The 20,934-nt window shown below is 39.8% G+C and overlaps 1 protein-coding gene across 1 annotated transcript in view; it reads right to left on the minus strand.

Annotated features, from left to right (window-relative positions):
- Window positions 1-9,718: 9,718 nt before the first annotated feature.
- RHOBTB3 (Rho related BTB domain containing 3) overlaps window positions 9,719-20,934 on the minus strand; it is a 51,770-nt gene continuing 40,554 nt past the window's right edge. Inside the window, exons 11-12 of the mRNA XM_080804922.1 lie at window positions 15,771-15,867; window positions 9,719-10,423 (exon numbers count right to left, since the gene is read on the minus strand). Of these exons, the coding sequence (XP_080661048.1) occupies window positions 10,308-10,423; window positions 15,771-15,867 (213 nt within the window). The 3' untranslated portion in view covers window positions 9,719-10,307. The remainder of the gene's footprint in view (window positions 10,424-15,770; window positions 15,868-20,934) is intronic.

Here is a 20,934-nt window from a genome sequence, read left to right on the forward strand (position 1 = left end):
TCTGGGAGGGGATATTGATAATGGGGGAAGCTATGAGTATGTGGCAGAAGGGGTATGTGGGAAATCTCTGTACCTCTGCTCAATTTTACTGTGAACCCATAACTACTCTAAAAAACAAAGTTTATAAAACACACACACGCACACACACACACACTCTTAGCCTCACCAAAGCCCACATACATACAAACTTACAATCTCTCTCCCTTTGCTGAGATACAGGAAGAAGACAACAAAGGAGCAATGGTGAGGAAACAGTCCTGAGAGGCATCTCCAGCTTGGAGAGATGAAATGGGGGAGGTCACTTAGGGTCACAACTAGGTGGGCTCAACCATGCTCTAAACCCATTTAACCAGAAACAAAATTTTTATCCAGTTTTTCTGGTCTTCACTTAACTCATGGCATACAGTGGTTACTGGATCAGTTAGAAAACATTTTTTCTAACTACTCATGTTTTCTTTTCCTTCTTGTTTCCTTCCTTCCTCCTCCCCTCTCTAGCTCTCTAATTATTTCTTTTTTGAATTTTCCTTTCTTTTTTTAAAATAACTTTATTTAGGCATGTTTTATAGCCTATGTAATTCACCCATGTCATTCATACAGTTCAATGAAACAATGTTCCTCAAAACTATAAATTTCCTATAGGAACTGGCCCAAGACCTGAGATTGCTACTCCAAGGACAGATTTTTTTTCTTTTTTTTTAAATGGTTTAGGAGAAACATGGACGAATTCAAATTCTGGTTAGGCTATTTCCTAGCTGTATGCCTATGACTAAGCAAATCTCTACAGCTTGGGTGCTGACTATGAGAATTAAAATGAACTAATCAAAATTAATTAAAATGCAAGAGGATTACCAGAAACCACAATCTGGCTGCTGGGATTGAATGTGCTCTGCAACCAGCTGCCTTTCGTTCTGATCACTTCCTACCAGCACATGCAGATTGTTTTCCAGTCTTCAGCCTTGGGCTATTTACTCCAAATATTAACTTCAAGGGTGCTATGTTAACCAGTCATAGCATTTGAAGAACCGCGATCAGATTAGACCTTGGACTAGTTTCCCGGGACAAGGGTGGGGATGCTGTTTGCTATTTGGTAGAGCATTTGGGCTTTGGAGTAAGGTCTCTGTTCTTCCCACTCTGCCACTTATTAACTGTGTGACCCACCTTAGGTTATTGCTTATTTTAGGATGGACACACTGACAGCTCATGGCCCACAGAATTGCTGGGATGATAAGATAATAACAGTTAAAACTTAAGAGTGCTAGCTCTGTGCAACTCAGCATTTTATGTGTATGACCTTACTGATTCTCCCATGAATCTATGAAGTTGCTGCATCCATTAGCTCCATTTTATAGATGAATAACGTCCAGAGAGAAGCCGTTTCTCACGTCCGAGGTCACATGGTAAGAGGCAGAGCTGGGATCTGAATCAACCCAGGCAGTGGGCTTCATCACCCACACTGATAATCAGCCCACCAGACCACCTTCCTCTGTGCCAGTGCCTCTTCGAAAGGGAAGAACGTATGCGGAACTTAGTAAAAATGCAGTAAGTGGTAATGGGGATATAACAAAAGACACATCAATCTGCCCAGGCCTCATCAGCCTACAGAATTCACACAAACTGTAGTCACAGAAATTTCACTGTTACATGCTTGCCTATAGGATATGGGCCCCAGAATCTCCCCAAGTTATTCCTGGGTGTCTCCTGGCCTTCCACACTGGCCCCTCGCTGAAGGCCCTGCCCTTAAGCTGGAGCCTTACCCAGATTCTGTTGTGGGTGTCTCTTGTGCCCTTCCCCAGGGCCAAGATCTCTGGTCCCTAAACAGAAAGGGGACACCTGGGCCATAAGAGTCAACACAGTTGACTTGTACCCAGTATGTCTCCTGAGCTCTCCATCAACTGTGTCCTTTTATACTCAACACATGTTTCTTAAGCAACTGTTAATGCTTCTGCTAAAAGACATAAAAATACAACAACAACAAAAAAAGACATAAAGCCCTCAGGCAATCAGTATGTCCATCATGGTACCTTATAGCAGTTCTGGGACCCCTGGTCCTTACTAATACTAAGATCCCATACAAGACCAGCCTTTCTTAACATAGTCATTAGAAGGAGTAAGTGTTATAAAAGACAAAGTTTTCTTACTGGTAGTGGTGTGCAGCTTAGGAAACTATCCAGGCAATTCTTTACTATAAATTCCAATTTACTTTATCTAAATGATCTGCTTTACATTTGGATTCTTGCCAAGGAAACATCTTAACTTTTGTTTTCCATCTACTCAAGGAAATCATTCGAACCTCACCTGGGCACTGCTATTCTAATCTGCCTTCCTACCTATTACCAGGGGTTTTATCTGTGGCCTCTCAGGGAGTTTGGTCTGTAGTTAACTCTACACCAAAATGTCCTTGTTTACTCTGAGGCAATTCATTCCCCAGAGGAATTTAGAAAACCAACCCTACTCTTCTTCCAACCAAGGAGACATAAGACCCAAGAACAATGATGTGTCCTGTTACCATGGTGACACATGGGGAGACTATTAGACAAGAGATTTCTAGGAAATTAAAAATGGCCTACATAAATTTTATGAAAACTGAAACACGAAACTGTAGTTATTTTTCTTCAGCTTTAAACTTATTAAAGTAAAGGCAAAAGCAAGACTTCCATTCAGGAGGAGGAAGGGAAAAGCACTCAGAACTTTGAAGCAAGCCTGTGTGAGGGGGACAGTTGTTACTCAGTAACTTCCTGCCACCTATGGGAAGAATTCCTGGGACCCACAAAACCGGTTTAACCAAACTTTGACCTTCTAGGACCTTCCGTTTAAAAAAGATCATATATGGTTATGCTCCAAAATTGCTTCCAGTTCTTACAGCAGCCGAATATTCTTTTAAAAAATCAGAGAAGAAAACAAAGAGGTAAACAATTTTCAGAAAAAAATGTATACTGTGAGACAGTAGCCAAATCTGAAGGACTCACATTTCCTGTTTAGACTCCTCCAAGAGTAATATATAGGACTATGTCTAAGGCCTTCTGGAAATTAATCTTACTTTCACTCATTGAGAGTTCAGAGCCCTGCATCATCTCTTGGCCAAGAAGGTCAGAGACCCAGCACACAGCATAAGCACAGAGAGACCTGGAGCTCCAGGGGAGACTGAAGGTCAACAGCAATGTGGGATGAGGCCTATGGGAGGCTTAGTGTGTGATCTTTTTATTTTATTTTATTTATTTATTTGAGAGTGGGAGAGAGCATGAGAGCAGGGAGGGTCAGAGAGAGAAGCAGACTCCCTGCTGAGCAGGGAGCCAGAGGCAGGACTTGATCTTGGGACTCCAGAATCATGACCTGAGTGGAAGGTAGTGGCTTAACAAGCTGAGCCACCCAGGCACCCTTAGTGTGATCTTGAGTGTTTGAGTCCAGCCCCTCTCCCCTGACTCATCACCCCACCAACACCCCACCAACACTCCCCCCCTCCCCATAAAGAGAAATCTTCATGGGAGGCTCTGCTCTGACTGGCTACCTCATAGGCTGAGGCCTCGGGGGGAAACTGTTGGCTTTTGGTCAAACTGCTTGACTTTGGTCAAGCAGAATCCCAAAAAATGAAGGGAGGGTAACAGAATTAGAAAACCTATCAAGGAGACAGAGTAGGGGCCTGGGTCTGGAGGTCAAAGTTCAAACAGAGAGAAGGGGTCGGGGGAGGGCCTGGAGTGTCAGATGCCTCAGACCCAGGAGAAATGGAATTGTTTGATGGGTTCTCAAATCATGTTCTGTGGACCAGCAGCATGGGCATCACGTGGAAACTTGTTTCAGATGCAAATGCTCAGGCTCCAACCAAGACCTGCAAAGTCAGAACGTTGGGGCCGGGGCCTAGCACTCTACTTTTAAAAGCCCTTCAGGGGGCGCCTGGGTGGCTCAGTGGGTAAAGCCTCTGCCTTTGGCTCAGGTCATGGTATCAGGGTCCTGGGATCGAGCCCTACCTCCAGCTCTCTGCTCAGTGGGGAGCCTGCTTCTCCTTCTCTCTCTGCCTACTTGTGATCTCTGTCAAATAAATAAATAAAATCTTTAAAAACAAAAAAATCCCACACATTTGTTTTCTAGTAGTTCTGGAAGTCAGAAGTCCAAAATCAGTCTGACTGGGCCAAAGTTGTCAGCAAGGGCTGGTTCCTTCTGAAGGCTCAGGGGAGAATCCATTTCCTTGCTGAAAGACTCCTGAAAAATGCCCTTCTTCCTTGCCTCATGACCCCTTTCCCATCTTCAAATCACCCCTTCCCCCGCCCCGCCACATTGCCTCCTGTCCTAACTTACTCTACCGCATCCCTTACACAAGGGCGCTTGGGGTTACAGGGACCCATTCAGGATAATCTCAAGATCCCTAACTTAAACACACCTGCAAGAATCCCTTTTGCCATAAAAAGTCAGGTTCTGGGGATTAGAATGTGGACATTTTGGGGAGGGTGTTATTCTGTCTCCCACAGGAGGAAGATAAAAATATGCATTTTCCTTGCTCATATTCACATAAGTCAACACCGTAATGATGTCTCAAAAAAGAATGCAAGTGATTACTATGGGGAAACAGAGTGAAAGGAAACAGGTGGGAGCAAGGACTCTTTCCCCAAAGTGTACTTTCTCTATCCTTTTGAGCTTTCAGCCTCACAAATACATTACCTATTAGAAAATGTTAACACTAAAAAACAACAAGAATAAGAGACCTTTTTAGTAACTTTTGGCTGTTAGGGTTGCTCTGCTTGAACATGGCATGTCAGAGACTAAACCACTGGCAACTTTGGAGTTGGAGAAGTTACACATTTTAAGAGAAAAGCGTTCCAGTGGTGATGTGGTTATTAGAGGAAGTAGTAGTAAGATAGAAGGACACCCGTTCTCATGAACAGAACAAGACAGGCACTAAGTCACAGATGAGGAGCTAAGCTCAGCCTCTAAGAACATTATGCTCTGACAGTTAAGCAGGACAACTAAGAATTTGAGAACTAGCTTCGCATGCCAGGGAAATCACTTACATGCAGTTAAAGAATCATTTGCAAACAAACATTATGTGTAACACTGGGAGCTGCTCCCCCTTCATTATTCACCACTGAAACTCTTCTGTCCCCCCAGCTCAACTTTCTGCTGACTTTCTTTGGCAACTCCCAGGCAGGTGTCTCCAGGGATCACTTGGTACATGCTCTGCACCCCCCTCAATAGTCCAGAGTTCTCACTCTTCCATTCTGTTCACCAATTCCCCAGAGAGCCAACCACCATGATCACTCCAGGTCCCACATGCCAGCTGACTATGGTGACTCCTGACACAGGGCAAACAAAGCTTCAAGTGTGAGCATACTACTCACTTGCATTTACAAGTTTTTGATTACCATTCCAACAGAAGCCATCTAGCCTTTTTAGTGCCATTTATGATACACAGTCTATGTCAGTCCCGTGCTTGTTGAAGGGTTAGGGAGGGGCCATGAAGATAAACCAAGACATGGTCGCTGCCCTCAAGTTACAGCTAAGTAGAAACCACTGATATAGAAACACCTAAAATGCACTAGTGCCTTAAGAAAGGTGTGAATAAAGAGCTAAGGAAAGACACCTGCGGAAGCAATTAATTCTTATTCACATGCAGAAGCAATTCTTCAGTTGTAGAGAGCAAAAGAGACATGTTAAAGTGGGGTTTTTACAGGATATGCAGGAGTCTGCAAAGTAGACAGGGAATGGCAAGCCAACCCAAGGCACGGGAAGAGTGTGAAGTGTGCAAGTACACCGTCAATGCCCCGCATGTCAAGGCAGAACAGACAGGGCTACTTAGGAAAGGCTGTGATGGCAGCGAGGACTGAGGAGGTTCTTCTACAGGTAATTGGGGTCCTCTAGAAGAGTGTGTCGCCGGTCAGATATGTGTCTGCAACATAATTCCAGGGGAACTGTGGAGGCCTTTATGAATTTAGTAGAATTTATTAGCAACTGGGTAACCTGGGGGAGGGACTGTGTTATATAGTGCATACCCCATTTTCATATTATGATTGCCTTGTCTTTCTCTCTCTTCTATGTGGCCTCTTCTGCCCTGGAAAGTTCAGGTGTACAGATAATGATTCATTCAATATCTGTAGATACTACAAAATGTTCACCACATTCTAGTTACCATCCATAACCACACAGTCATGGATTTTTTTTTCTTGTGGAGTATTTTGAGATCTATTCTCTTAGCAACTTTCACCATACTGTATATTACACCCAATGATGACATCTTGTAACTAGAAGTTTATACCTTTTGACCTCCCTTTACCCATTTCACCCATCCCCAACCCCCAAACTCCGCCTCTGGCAAAACACCGATCTGTCCTCTGTATCTATGAGCTTGGTGGTTCTTATTGTTGCTGTTGTTTTAAGATTCCACATATAAGTGAGATCCCATGGTATTTGTCCTCCTCAGTCTGACTTATTTCACTTAATGTAATGCTCTCATGTCACGAAAGGCCAGATTTCATACTTTTTTATGCCTGAATGATATTCCATTATATATATACACCACATTTGCCTTATCCCTTCACCCATTGAGACTTAGGTTGTTTCCATGTCTTGGCTATTGTAAATACTGCTGCAATAAACATAGAGGTGCGGATAGCTTTTCAAGTTAGTTTTTTCTTTTTCTTTTTTTTTTTTTCAGATAAATACCCAAATGTGGAATTGCTAGATCATATGGTAGTCTCATTCTTAATTTTTTGAGGAACGTCTCCACTGTTTTCCACAGTGGCTGCACCAATCTACATTTCCACCAGCATTGCATGAGGGTTCCCTTTTTTCCACACCCTTGCCAACATCTGTTATCTCATCTTTTTGATAACAACCATTCTAACAGGTACAAGGTGATACTTCATCGAGGTTTTGACCTGCATTTCCCTGCTGAGCATCTTTTCATGGGCCTGTTCACCATGTTTATGTCTTCTTTGGGGAAAAAAAAATCTCTGTTCAGGTTCTCTGTCCATGTTTTATTTTGCTTTGTTGCTGCTGAGATGTATCAGTTCTTTACAAATTTTGGTATTAACTCATTATAAGTTCAGTGATTTGTATTTTCTCCCCTTCAGTAGCTTGCCTTTTCATTTTGTTGGAAACTTCCAACTTCTTAACCCTTTATTATGCAGAACAGCTTCTCTACTTCTCAGAAGTCTTGGCTCCGGTAACATTCAAGCCCACAGGGCTCACTTTTATGCTAAACAATTATCAAAGTATTTTTCTAAATAAAGACAGTTATTTTGTGAAGAGAAATTCTGGTACCAGCTGGTAAAGGTAATATAAATGTCTTTATCTGATCTCAGGCATCTACAACACCAGCAATATTCTACATACCTTACGTGTAATGGAAATTATCTGCGAAACATAATTATGCTTGAGAAACACAGGCAATATTCCCAAATTTATTCCAACATTTCAACATCCGAGGTAAAATAATTGCAGGACACTGTGTTAAGCTTGTTTTAAAAAAGGTTTATTTGTTACAAAATGTTAAATACTAAAACTAAAAACATATAAATTCAGGTCAGGCTATATTAAAATACACACATACCCTTCTTAGCAAAATTATTAAAGATTGAATTAAACAGATGCTTTAAATAAAATACTCTCGAGAAAATTTTGTTTTTCTAATTAAGTATGTCAATGTAGTGTAGTTTTTTAAAATTGGAATTGAAAAGTTTAGCTGTCTTGGAAGTTCCATCTATCCAACTGTTCGGTTTTCTGCCACTGCCCAGTGTGAAGCTGCCAGGCTCTCTGGACAGGGTGAATTTCACTTACATTACTGAAACTTCTATTTTATAAGCCTACTCTCTTATAATAGGAACAGAGAGCAGTCAGAAGTATACAAAGGGTTATATAAGGTGAAAACCTGGCCCAGAAAGAAGAGGCCTTAATTCTATCACATGGTATCTTCTCTAATTAAAATGATTGGTAAATATATTGAAGCAGAGATGAACACAAAGCATACATTCATCTAGAAATAATCTTTCAATTAAAAAAAAAAACAAACTCAAAAAGAGCACTCGTTTCTCCGAGAGAGTTTGTAAGTATTTCTAAATTTCTTGTTATTTTAAATTGAGTTAATTCAAAAGTACTGAAGAGTCTAAGTTTAAAAACTAATTTGGTTACTGTTCTGACTAGCTCTGAAAAGCCATGATATCAGGGTGGTAGAGTCACTCACAGGTGGTAAAGGACTTTTCAAAATAAAATCTACATGCTCAAACCCCACAGAGCCCCAGCTTTCAAATTCAGCTTTCACTCCGGTCAAACAACCTCAAAAGTATCTATGGTCTATGTAAATGTGAAATAGTATTTTCAAGCAAATACTTTGTTTTGCTTTATAACTTAATGTTTTTTCAATTTCCTAGATCAAAAGTTACTGATTTAGAATTTTAAGTGCTGTAATTCACATAGGGGAAAGACTACCTTAAGAAGAACATAAGTCTATCACTGTGTTTTAAAAGATCTCAAATGTGATGAATTTCTAGAAATCTACTACAGTATTTATTCTTTACAATGTTTATCCTTATCAAATGGGATTTGCCACGAGTTGATTAACTCAAGTGGTTAAAATACAAAAAACATAAAATGCATTCCGGTAACCTGCAGCAATACAATCTAATTAAAGTCAGGGTTCTTGGAAGATATATATATAGGGTGCTTTTACTGTTTTACTCTAACAGTGTTGACATACACCCAAGGACTAACTGTATAGCAGTATGTCTAATACTGTGATATAAAACTATTTAATCAAACCTTTGAATAGCTGGAAAAATTCGGTGTTCTTGAAAGTCATTAGAAATTAGAAGAAAAATATATCCCAATACTGAATTACAGATGAAAATGATGTTAACAATAAATAGTAATCTGGTTTTCCATCTCTCAGCTTATGAGCTTCCGATGTAATTATTTCTGTTGACATGTGATACAAGAGAAACTATAATTCTATCCTAGTACCATTTTGTCTCTATGTACTGAGTCTTTGATTTATAACTTTTCTCTTAACTTACTGGGTTATCTTGAATGACAAGATTCCTGCTACTCCTCGTTAAATAACTTTGCAGTCCTCGGAAAGAATTCAAACAATTCAAGCCGCTGGTCTCCTAAGCTTAGTAAGTACACGAAACCAAAAACTCTTAAGCCACTGATTACAATTTCTCTAGAAGGCAACTCTTCCTAGGAGCATCTTTATAAATGCGTTTTAAATTCACACTGTTCAGTCGCTTTTACCAACATCCCGGTCTTAGAATGAGCAAGAAAGCATTTCTTCCACTGTGATAGAGCCAGAACTGTGAGTGTTTTAAAGCTGAGTAAACACGAGGCATGTCTCCCTTGCCTGCTGAGGTGGCAGCAGAGACACCCCCCTCCGTAACCCCCCCACTCCCGCAAGAGGTCCTCAAGGTTGGGAAACCCCTCATGATCTCTTCCCTCCAGCAAGCCTCCTTCTGTTCCCTCCATGTCAGTGCCTCTTTTTTGCTTTCAGTGAGAATGGTGGTTAGCAAGAAAATATAGTACACGTCCTGCTAGGAAACACACATAATTTGGGGAGCCCAGTATAAGGTGAAAATGCAGGGCCTTTCTTTAAACATTATTAAGAATTTCAAAATAGCAAGAGCAGAGCCTCAAACCAAGCACGGGGCCCTGTGTGACAAGTTACAGGGCCGTAAAGCCAGCCCTGTTGAGGTTTCTCGCCCAATCAGAATCCCACAGAAGAGACAAGGTGGCTCAGTTCGGTAGTCCACATTAAAAAAAAAAATTTTTTTCATGATGGTGCAAACACTGTCACTGATTTGAAACCATGTGGCGTTTCACTTTCAAAATCCAATGCAAATTTCTATTCCTAAGATTTCAGATTGATCAGCTTTACCCTAGATTTTTTTGTTATTGAAATAGTCACTCTGGGTCTTTAAAATGCCCCTTATTTTAATAGAGCAATTAATCAGACATAATGAAAATTTTTAATTAATTCTACATGATTTTGTTTTTAAATTTAAACATTACTTAACTGGGAGGGGTATTAATATCACTAAAGCAACAGGGCATCTTAAAGGGAAAAAGAAGCTGTAGGACAGCTTTACATAGTAGGATGGTGAAGCCTTGGTTTTAGCCTATGGTCTATTTTGTTCCCTTTTAAGATCACAGTAGTAGTTTTTTTCAGAGAACTAACAAACACACTAAGCTGTATGGTAATTTTTTTAACGCCCATACTGGTTTCAGTCACAGAATTTTACTGGAACACAGAGGTATCCCATTCTTCTTCTTCATAATGATAATAATAATAATAATAATAATAAAAAGCGTATGCATATAAAAGCTCTGGGTTACATTACTAAGCAACGACATTTCCGGGAGTGAATATACTTCCTGTATTCCGCAAGCTGCTTCAAGTACATATTCGAAGGCCATCTGTGCTTTTCAACAAAACTGCGTTCTTCCACTAAAATTTTTAGAAAAAGAATGTTAATTGCATATATTTTATTTTGGATCAAGTTTAGATATTAACTATTGCTGATTTCCTATTTGATAGAGGAGATCTGAGCTCGCCTATATATCCCCTACCTTTCCCTCAATGCTTTTGGTTAAATCAGTCATCAGGATTTAAATTATTAGGTGATTTGCAACAATACACTGCTTCATCAAGTACTATGCATATTCTTTTGATTTTTCCAAATGAGACTCATTTTTCTTGGAGATGATAACAGACTTGTTTTTCATTTAGTTTTCTTTGTAGCCACCTTACCCTCCCAAACTCTAAGGCCCTCTCAAGTCTATGTTCCACCCAGCCACAGTCACCCGGCAAGCTAACCACTCCTGAGGCAGCTGCTGGCCCCTTCTCCTCACAGCCCCGCACTCTCCTGCTTTCTAGGCCTGCTTCCTGCTTCCATGCTGGATCGCTCTGCTCTTGGACTCCAGCCCTTCACTCAGTTTATTTTCCCCTTCTGGTGAAGCACAACCTTTATGAGCTCCCTGAAGAAGGGGGGTAGGTCTGAAGTATTTTTGAGACCCTGCGTGTGATGAAACATCTTTATCCTCCTCACACACGATTGATAATTTGGTTTGGAAAAGAATTCTAGGTGGAAAACTTTCCTCAGAATGTTGAAGACAGAATTCCTCTGCGTTCTAGTTTTCAAGGTTATTAAACACTCCTCTACCATTCAGATTTATAGCTCTTGGCAAGTCATCTGTGTTCTTTTAAAACTTTCATATTTTTCTATTTATAGTTGGTGTTCTTGCACGTCCCAGGGAGGGACTTTGTTCACTCATACCGCTGAGTGCCTAGCAGGTCCTTTCAGTCTTAAGACTCGGGTCCTTCAGGACTGGGATAATTTCTTGTATTACTTCCTTGATATTTTCCTCTTCACTGTTTTGTTCTGCATTAACTTCTTTAACTCAGACACTTCATCTCCTAGATTGAGCCCCAAATTTTTTAAAAAAACTTTCTCTCCTCTTAATCTTTTTGTTTCACTTTTGGGAAGATGTCCTCATCCTTATCTTTCAAGTTTTATGTACTTGCTTAAACTCTTCTATTTTTTTAGGGTTTTTTGTTGTTGTTATTTTGTTGTTTTATTGTTGTTTTTGTTTTTTTGCTACCATGTTTGTAATTTCCAAGAACAACTTTTTTTTTGTACTGTTTTCTACACTATGATAAAGCATACATAACATAAAATTTACTATCTTAACAATTTTTAGGTATATAGTTCAGTATTGTCATATACATTCACATTATGGTACAACCAATTTCCAGAACTCCTTTCATCTTGCAAAACTAAAACTCTATACCCATTAACAACTCCCCACTTTCCCATCCCCCCATCCCTGGCAACCATCATTCTACTGTCTTTGTGAATATTGTTTTTTTTTTAAATAACATTCTCTCCTACTTTATGAATTGTATCTCTTATTCACTGACGATATTAACTTCAAGATTTTTAAAGGATTTTTTTTCCATTCTTTGTTCCTCTAAATTCTTTCTCTTCTGTTTTATCAATTTTATTTTAGTTTTGGTATCTATCTTTCATGTTAGGTATTGTCTAAAATATCCGAAGATCCTCAGTTATATCCTTACGTTTGAGAGTGAGATACCAGATAGCTGTTTGGGTATCTTGTGGTCATGGGTAGGACTTACTGACTGTTGGAATAATTGGGAAGATATCTGTTGGGTTCACAGACAGAATTTCCAAATGATTGCACCTACATATTTTTTCTCCAGGGCCAGAGAAAGATGTTTCAATCTCATGCTCAGAGTGTGGGAGTCAAGGCAGCAATACCTGGTGCCGGAATTCTAGAACCTGGACACAGGAAGGAGGTTGGTGGCTTACTATACAATGTGTACACTTTTGCATGATCCCCATGTTTTCAGTTCAGCTTTTTTTTTTTTTTTTTAAGATTTTATTTATTTGTCTGACAAAGAGACAGCAAGAGAGGGACACAAGCACAGGGAGCTGGAGAGAGAGAAGTAGATTCCCCGCTGAGCAGGGAGCTCGATGTGGGACTTGATCCCAGGACTCTAGGATCATGACCTGAGCTGAAGGCGGACACTTAATGACTAAGGCACCCAGGCGCCCCTTCAGCTCAGCTCCTTAACCTAATCTTAGCTATACGTGGAGTTTGTGATTCTAGAATTCTTTTGGTTTAATTTCTCCAGGAATCAATCTCCCATCTCCTATGACGATGAAGGAAAAGGAATTGCCTGCCTGAGTGGGATGGAGTGCAGCAAGTTCATAGTTCATAACTTTTTTCTTCTTTTTTAAAAAGATTTTAATAATCTTTAAAGATTTTATTTATTTATTTATTGTAGAGAAAGAGCACACACGAGCCGGGGAGAGGGAGAGAATCTCAAGCAGACCCTGTGCTGAGCGCAGAGCCCGACAGGAGGCTTGACACCAAGACCAAGACCCAGGCCAAACCCCAGAGTCTGATGCTCAACTGACTGAGCCACTCAGGCACCCCCTTCTTCACATCTTTCAACCAGTTCTACTGCTTTCAGCCCCAAGCTTTATTCTGCTTTCTGAAATACCTGGTCCCTCACATTTCTAAGGCATCTTGGGACTCTGCTGAGTGAGTCAGCTTGCTTCTCGTCAGCATTCCCTTCTGTGGGTACTTAGCTTTCCTTCTGCTAATCAGTTCCCACTTCCCCATCTACTGTTTGACCCCATATATTATAATTTGGACTAATGAGGTCATGATCCAGGCTGCAGGACTTGGACAAAAAGAAATGACCTAGCAGCTCAGGGAAGTTAGTTGTAGGATTCATTAGTAAGCAAACATGACATAAGACTACTCTCTTGGTTAAGATTTAAAAAAAGAGAGAGAAAAGTTATCACAAATGAGCTCTGGTAGCCAGCAAAAACCAAAACAAGACAAAAAACTCCACATATATAATATGTAACATAATATCGAGCTAAATTAAACTGTGAGAATAATGAATCCACAAATGCCAAGAGTAACTTATATTCCTATGCATTACTGTTTGTGTTCAAAGAGTCCAACATATAAAACATACCTAACACTGAATGAGCTCTTCAACTGAGTTCTGCTGTATCAATGCCAGCATTAACACAACATCTTGTCTAGTCTCCCTTTTCAATTCCTAAACACCTCTAAAGAAGAAGAATTCTCAGGCAAGAGAAAACAGTCCACAGAATTCCAACGATAACTTGGTAATTTTTGAAACCAAAGGTGGAAAATCATTGAAGGGAGCTGTAAACAGTGACAAGAACCCTTCCAACTTCAAGCAACCACATGAGGCAGTTCAAGTGTGAGACAACAGGGAGGAGAGCTGACTAGGACCTTCGGCAGGACACGTGCTCCTGTAAATGGGCTGAGTTACTGCTCAGGTACGGGTGGCTTCCACGTGGGAGGACGGGCCCAGGGCAGCCAGATCTTCCAACTTTTCCAAAGAAGCCAGAAATTTGATTTTTAAGATGTGCCATGTTATAATTTTTAAATGGTGACACTAAAAAAAGGTAATACCGTGTAGCCCAAATAAAACCCCTTGGCAGACTGTATTCAGTTCCTTTCAACCCCCAGATTCCCAGTTTGTGACCACTCAGTTAGACTATCTAACTCCTCCCTATCTACCAGGGGCTTTTATTCTCTGCCCCCAAGGACACATCACAGCAGGTCCTGAACATAAACAGGTACCGATGAACTGCAACATTCAGAAGACGTTTCTAGTTCTCATCAAAGGAACAGACAACAATCAAGGACACAGTCTCATCTTCTTACCCTGCCTTCTCAAATTACACCCTGGAGTCCGGCTTCTCACTATGCCAGGTGGTCATAACACACTTTATAGTCAATTGTGTAAGTAATAAAATAAAATAAAATAAAAATTTATAATGCAAAGGATTTACAGAGTACATTCTCCTAAGCTTGTACTAGTACTCCATGTGTAGCATTCATCTATACAAGACAGTAAATGGAAAATAATCTTATTTTTCTTTTACAAATGAAGGGAACTTAAGGCAGCATAACAAAGGTGGTTCTAAAATCACAATGTCCACTTGTTTCATTTTGAATTGATTTCTTAAAAAATGACTGTATTGGAATGACCCCACTAATGGCAAGAAGCATGCCTTCTCTTTATGAACGGAATTAGTTTCTTTCTTTCTTGCACAGAGCAGATGTTTAGTAAATATCTTTATTCTGCTTTACTATGTCTCTCTACTGCACTAATAATTAAGTTCTATGTAAGAAGGCTCTCAATAGGCATACGATGTTTGTCAACCAACTGAATATATCTGCCAAAAATAAGACTGTTTCCTGGTTTCCTTATCTGTCCAAGAAGATGAAAGAAACCAGAGACTTTCAAATATTTCAGCAGCAGATTATCTTTTACGAGTAAAATTTTATGGAGAACAGCAGATAAAACAGAAGATAAAAACTAGAGGCTAAAGGGCCAGGGGGTCAAAGAACTATAGACTTCAGCCTTCTCTTCTTCCTTCCCTCCTCTTCCCTCAGCCACTCCCTGCTCTCAGCCCCCACCTCAGAAAACCTTCAGGTGTCTCTATGGACATCCCTGCTTAGAGTTTAAAACTACTTAACTAGGCGATTTAAAAAAAAATTTTTCCTGAGCCTACTCTAAGTAACATGAGCAAACCATCGTATCTAAACTGACCGTCTACTCTGATGACTATTCTGTTCTCATTTTCTTTCTTCTTATGCAGCATTCAGGAGCTCACACTTTGATTGGTTTTAATCTTCACAATTCACCTTAAAGATCACATTATGTACACTCTCTGTTCAGTAAGTTTTGCAACATTTTCTGACCAATTAAAAAACTGTTATTCCCGAGGAATATAATAGATTCCTATACGGATACCCTTAAATAAATGTACATATCAGAACTGAACTACATATTATAAATAATAAATGACAGTTACAATTTCCTTCACAAGAAAAAATTTTAAATCTGTACTGTTAAAATTTTGCTTCTGATTTAGGTAGTTAAAACCAAAATACTGTTTGTCACAAATTCCACCTGAGGATACCTTATCACTTTACTTCAGAAAAAAAAGGCACCCTTAAAAATGGATGGGAGCTATAAAACAATCATTAGAAAGCTTCTTGTGTAACACAGGTCAAGTTATTTTTATAACCAGGTGACTGTAAGTTAAAGTGTCCTCAATTACCATGCTGTGTAGTTAAGAGGAAGGTATTACACTGACTTTTTTTTTTTTTTTACTTTTTGTTTTTTAACAACTACTATTCCTACAAACTACCTCTTAAACCTAAGAGCAAAGAACGAAGTTTTCTTTTCAAAACAGTAATTGGGAACCTACCTGAAAGATCCTGAAATTCAGGCTTTTGGCTGAAGATGAGGTAGTTAGTAGCAATGAAATGAAGCAGCCAGGTTGAAAGGCAATCCGAGTGGTGAAACTGCAAGAAAAATGGGAAGTGAAACAATGTACTAATAACCATCCAGACATCCCGGCGATGAATAGGCGGTGAGAATGGTCTGGCAGGATTTGTGTGGAGCGGGACTCCACAGTGACTGTGTCCGCATGTGATGCAGCCTTCCACCTACTCTGAGAGCAGAAAGGAAAAGGGAGATGATTTGCGTGTAATAATAAAATTACATCAGTGAAGAGACCATATCAAATGAATAACAAGCCACTGGTGCTGGAGCATCTCAATGTCTTGAACAGAGGCACACTGCATCAGTGGTTAAGAGACTCTTTGAGGTTCTTAAGGATTTCCTTTAAGCTTTTAATCTAAGGTCATGGCCGTCACTAATAGCACTTACAGCTGTGTAACAGAGATATGATTATGGTTAGCGAAGGTACATCCTTGGCCATATCTAAACAAGTTCACCCAAGGGTCAAACTGAAATATATTATGTGGAGGAAATGTCATCAACCTAAGGGCATGGGTTTCAGTGTGTATGTACCTCTATGAGAAGGTTATGTCTGAGCAGTTGCTTTTATCTAGGATGTAGTTAAAAGGATGCTTTTAACTAGGATGTAGTTACATGCTCTTATGGTGAGCAGGATTTCCAGCACATTTCTCATTCTGAATTTCAATAGCTAATGGAAGGGAAATTGAGAGCACTGCAGCCATGACATCCTCACCTTGGTGCCAGTCATCCAGTGATGCTCACCGATCCAGCTAACCACTCAACTCAGACTACATAACGTGCTGGCAGGCCACTTTGATACATGAGTACAGTTCTTTTTTTATTATTGTCGTTAAAATGCACAAAACATCAAATTTACCATTTTAACCTTCTTTAAGGGTACCAGTGGCATTAAGTACATTCACATTATCATGCAACCATCACCACTATCTATTTCCAGAATGTTTTTATCATCCCAAACCGAAACCCTACACCCATTAAATAATAACTCCCCTTCTACCCCTTCCTCTAGTCCCTGGTAGCCACTATTCTATTATTCTCTCTCTGAATTTGACTAGATACCTCAAAGACACTGACTTATACAATAGGTATGCTTGTTCTGCCTGGTTTATTGTACTTAGAATAATGTCCTCAAGTACCATCCATGTTGCAGCACATATTACATCATTCCTTTTTAAGACTGAGTAATATTCCACTGTATGTATATACCACATTTTATTTATCCATTCATCTGTTGATGGACATTTAGGTTGTCTGCACCTTTAAGCTAAATATAGCTCTTTTAAGGAAACTCTAAAGTATTATCTAAGAAATAATGCTAAATCAAAGAAAGATTTATAATCTCAAATCTTAAAGAAGAAACTCACGTATTGCTCTTTTAAAAAGTTATAATGTGGGAATATTTTCACATGTTAAATCCACAGGTTCCTCTAATTTTCATTATACAAAATCAGAATCTTTGAATTGTAAGATACTTTATGGTTCATCAGATCCCACATCACATTTTACCAATTTTTATTCGCTTTAACTTTAAGCTAATAAATGTGAGTGACCTCGAAGAGCTAGAACAAGAATGTACAGCTATTTTAACAGAAGTCACCAGCACGATCAGATGATTAACCCAAAGCAGATAACCTACAAAGAAAAGTTCAGGACATCACCTAAGGGCTGTGACTTTAAAGAGAAGGATGATCACAGAAATGAATAGCTAGCTACAGAAACATGATTAAAATGCAGAATTTTATTTTTGACCAAGATTCAAGGTATCATAACTGTCACACACAACCACGAGTGGGGGAGCAGAGGAAGAGGGAGAGAGAATCCTAAGCAGCCCCCCCGCTGAGCATGAGCCCGAAGCTACTTGGGGGCTCAATCTCACAACCCCAAGATCACAACCTCAGCAGAAACCAAGAATTGGATGCTTATCTGACTGCGGCACCCAGGCACCCCTGACGAAGCAGGTTTAAACTGAAATGAACAACAAAGTAAAAAAGAAAGACTTTGGGGGTGCCTGGGTGGCTCAGCAGGTTCAGGCCTCTGCCTTCGGCTCAGGTCATGGTCCCAGGGTCCTGGGATCCAGCTCCGCATCGGGCTCCTGCTCAGCAGGGGGCCTGCTTCCTCCTCTCTCTCTGCCTGCCTCTCTGCCTACTTGTGATCTCCCTCTCTCTCTGCGTCAATTAAAAAAAAAAAAAAAGAAAAGAAAGACTTTGAAAATACCATAAACACAATGCATTTAACAGTTCTGTGAAGAATAATAGTGGTGGAAAAAATACCCAGAAACTCACAAGGAAAAGATCAGAAAACTGATGGCCTGAAGCAGCCAAATATTAACGTACAGATTATAAAATATTGAGTTTTTATAAGTAAGATATTAAGTTTGAAACTTTAATATGGTTAAGAGGACTTCAGAAGAATCACCAAAGTTTGGCTTGTTAGGACAGAAAAGGGAGCAGAGATAAGGAGATATCTACCTGAGTTCAAAGGACTGAATCTGATTAAGGGTAAGAAGCTTCTCTTGCATGTTCAAAGTCCAACTAGGGGCGCCTGGGTTGCTCTGTAGTTAAGTGTCTGGCTTCAGCCCAGAACATGATCCCAGGGTCCTGGGATTGAGCCCCTTATCGGGCTCCTGCTCAGCGGGAAGCCTGCTTCTCCCTCTCTCACTCCCATTTGTGTTCCCTCTCTCACTGTGTCTTTCTCTGCCAAATAAAAGTCCAACTTGATGGAAATAGATGAACTTGAAGGTAGAATCATGATAAGGAATTGAGAAACATTAGGGGAAGGGAAAGGAGGAAGCAGAAGTGAGAGAATACCAAAGTGCTCCACTGTATCAAAAGTATGCAGGATGCTTTCCTGATAAACAATGAAAAACTAGCAGAGATGACAGTAGAGTGCTTGGAGATTTTGATTATTCAAAAAAACTACTCCAGGTCTAATTCTGGTAAAAGACAGTTTCACCTCCCAGAAGTCAGAGAAACAATGAAGGAAAAATTACCTAAATTCTGACCAACAGTATGAACTGGCTGGTGAACTAAAGCCTCAAAGTAGGAACTTCCAAGAGAACTGGCAATGAAAATGATCCTGTTATCTTGGATTTGTAATTGCCAAATTGGGGACTACCAGGAAGAGAATAAAGAAAAACTGGTAATTGGAGGCTTAATCCTATAAATTAAAAAAGTCTTCAGAAACAAAAATTAAAATTCAAAAAGGTCTGGTATCTTAAACTTTTAAAATTAAAGAGAAATAAATAAGGATAATTACACAATCAGAAAGCACAGAGTCAGGGAAAACAGGTCAGGAAGAACCACTGACAACACAATCATAAATGATACCAGTGAGGAGACCGGTACGCACGTGCACGCGTGTGACCTGAAACATCAATGCAACCGGACAGGAAGTTCTCGGATGCAGCTACTAAAAGGATACGACGAGATAAGGAAAGAGAAGCTTGTGATCGTTCTTTTAAAGTATGACAGACTTGGTAGAATAGTATGAAAATGATACAACAAAAATGAACAGAGGCTGTAAAAAATATCAGAGGGAATGAAAAAGAAATTTTAAACTAAATCTAGAAGTTAGCTATTTATCCCAGGCTCAATGTAAATAAATTACAAAGAGAGATCAAGGTTACTCAGTTTTGTTTTGCTTTTTTCTGGCTTTGTTTTGTTCTTGTAGCAAGAATTACTATCACACTGCACTTGCTGGGCCAGAGGCCCTTGTGGTGTTAGCAAAGGGCTTAGCCCTCGTGTGCACACTGCCTACACTTGTGAACTCAATGGCCAGCCAGTGGCCCCAGCTCCAAGCTCCAACACTATGCAGAAGGTTACTCAATTCTTTTAATTTGTTTTTATCCTTAAAATTAAATATATAAGGTTTTAAGACTTGATTATGAAAGAAACAAACTCCAAAATAGTTAAGGAGATAGTAAGAGAAGACTTAAAAGGCTTTAAATGAATTCCCTTCTTTACCCAGAAATACACATTATTGATTTATGAATTCATCTCAACGTGGAGGCAAGATTTAGCGGTTTGTCCTTTGCCACTTTATATGGCTCCATTTCAGCAACTTGAAGACAGAGTTGTCCTATTTTTCTAATTTCTCTCCAAGTTGATAGGGATCGCCAAATGTTGTATGACAGATAACATTTTACAAAGTCCTGATAGTCATCACCAATGATGGATCAAATATATTCCTGTAAAAAAGACCTAGAAGTTTCAGCTTCCAGCAAGTTCAATATAGACCATTATATTCCATGACAGCCGGAAGCCCTAAAACTGTCACAGGGCGGAGGATGGAACAGTAGAAGAACCAGGGGTAGGATGACACGTTTGAATAAACTTCCTGTCCCCCTTTAGTGGGAATGAGGAAATAACCAATTTTTGACTGGTACAACATCTGCGGGCTCCAGACGACTTCAAGACAGCAAACCTACTTTACTTATAGATCAGCCCAGTCCCTTGTCAGATTCAAATTCTAGGCTCTTTGTGACTGCAGTTCCTCACAATTCGCTTAACTGTGCAAACTCTATTCCCTAGAATGTGGAAAAATCCAATTCTTAAAAACATAAATGCCCTAAGCTTAGGAGAAGCCAGTAAGTGTGGTGTACTGCAGTGATTCTCAACTCTGTTTTTACTGAATGTGCATGAGACCCATCAACAAAAGGCATTTTGAAAGGATAAATGAAGTACACTGATACATCCTACAAACAACAGGGAACTCTAAAACACGTCCATGAAGTTAAGATGAATGAATGAACACATAAATGAGTTTAGCCTAACTATCTCTGTCAATATATATGGACCAGTTCTGTCATTTTTCTTTCATGAACCCTAAGATGGGACAGCTCTGGGGAAATTCAACCTAAGTTCTATTTCCTACAATGCCGATATGGCACAATAAAGCACCATGCTCAGATGAGACTAAAATGGGCTGCCATGCAGGTGAAAAATTTCCCATCAGCAAATTCTACCACCCCAGAAAACAGTACTCAAACATCCGATGCTTCAAAATGATCCAGTCCCAGAAACTGTTGTGAGGGCCCTTTAACCTCATTTGGCCAAACTTCTAAACTGAGACAAACACGGATGTCTCTC

This window comes from Martes martes (assembly GCF_963455335.1).
Source record: "Martes martes genome assembly, chromosome: 5".
NCBI classification, from domain to species: domain Eukaryota; kingdom Metazoa; phylum Chordata; class Mammalia; order Carnivora; family Mustelidae; genus Martes; species Martes martes.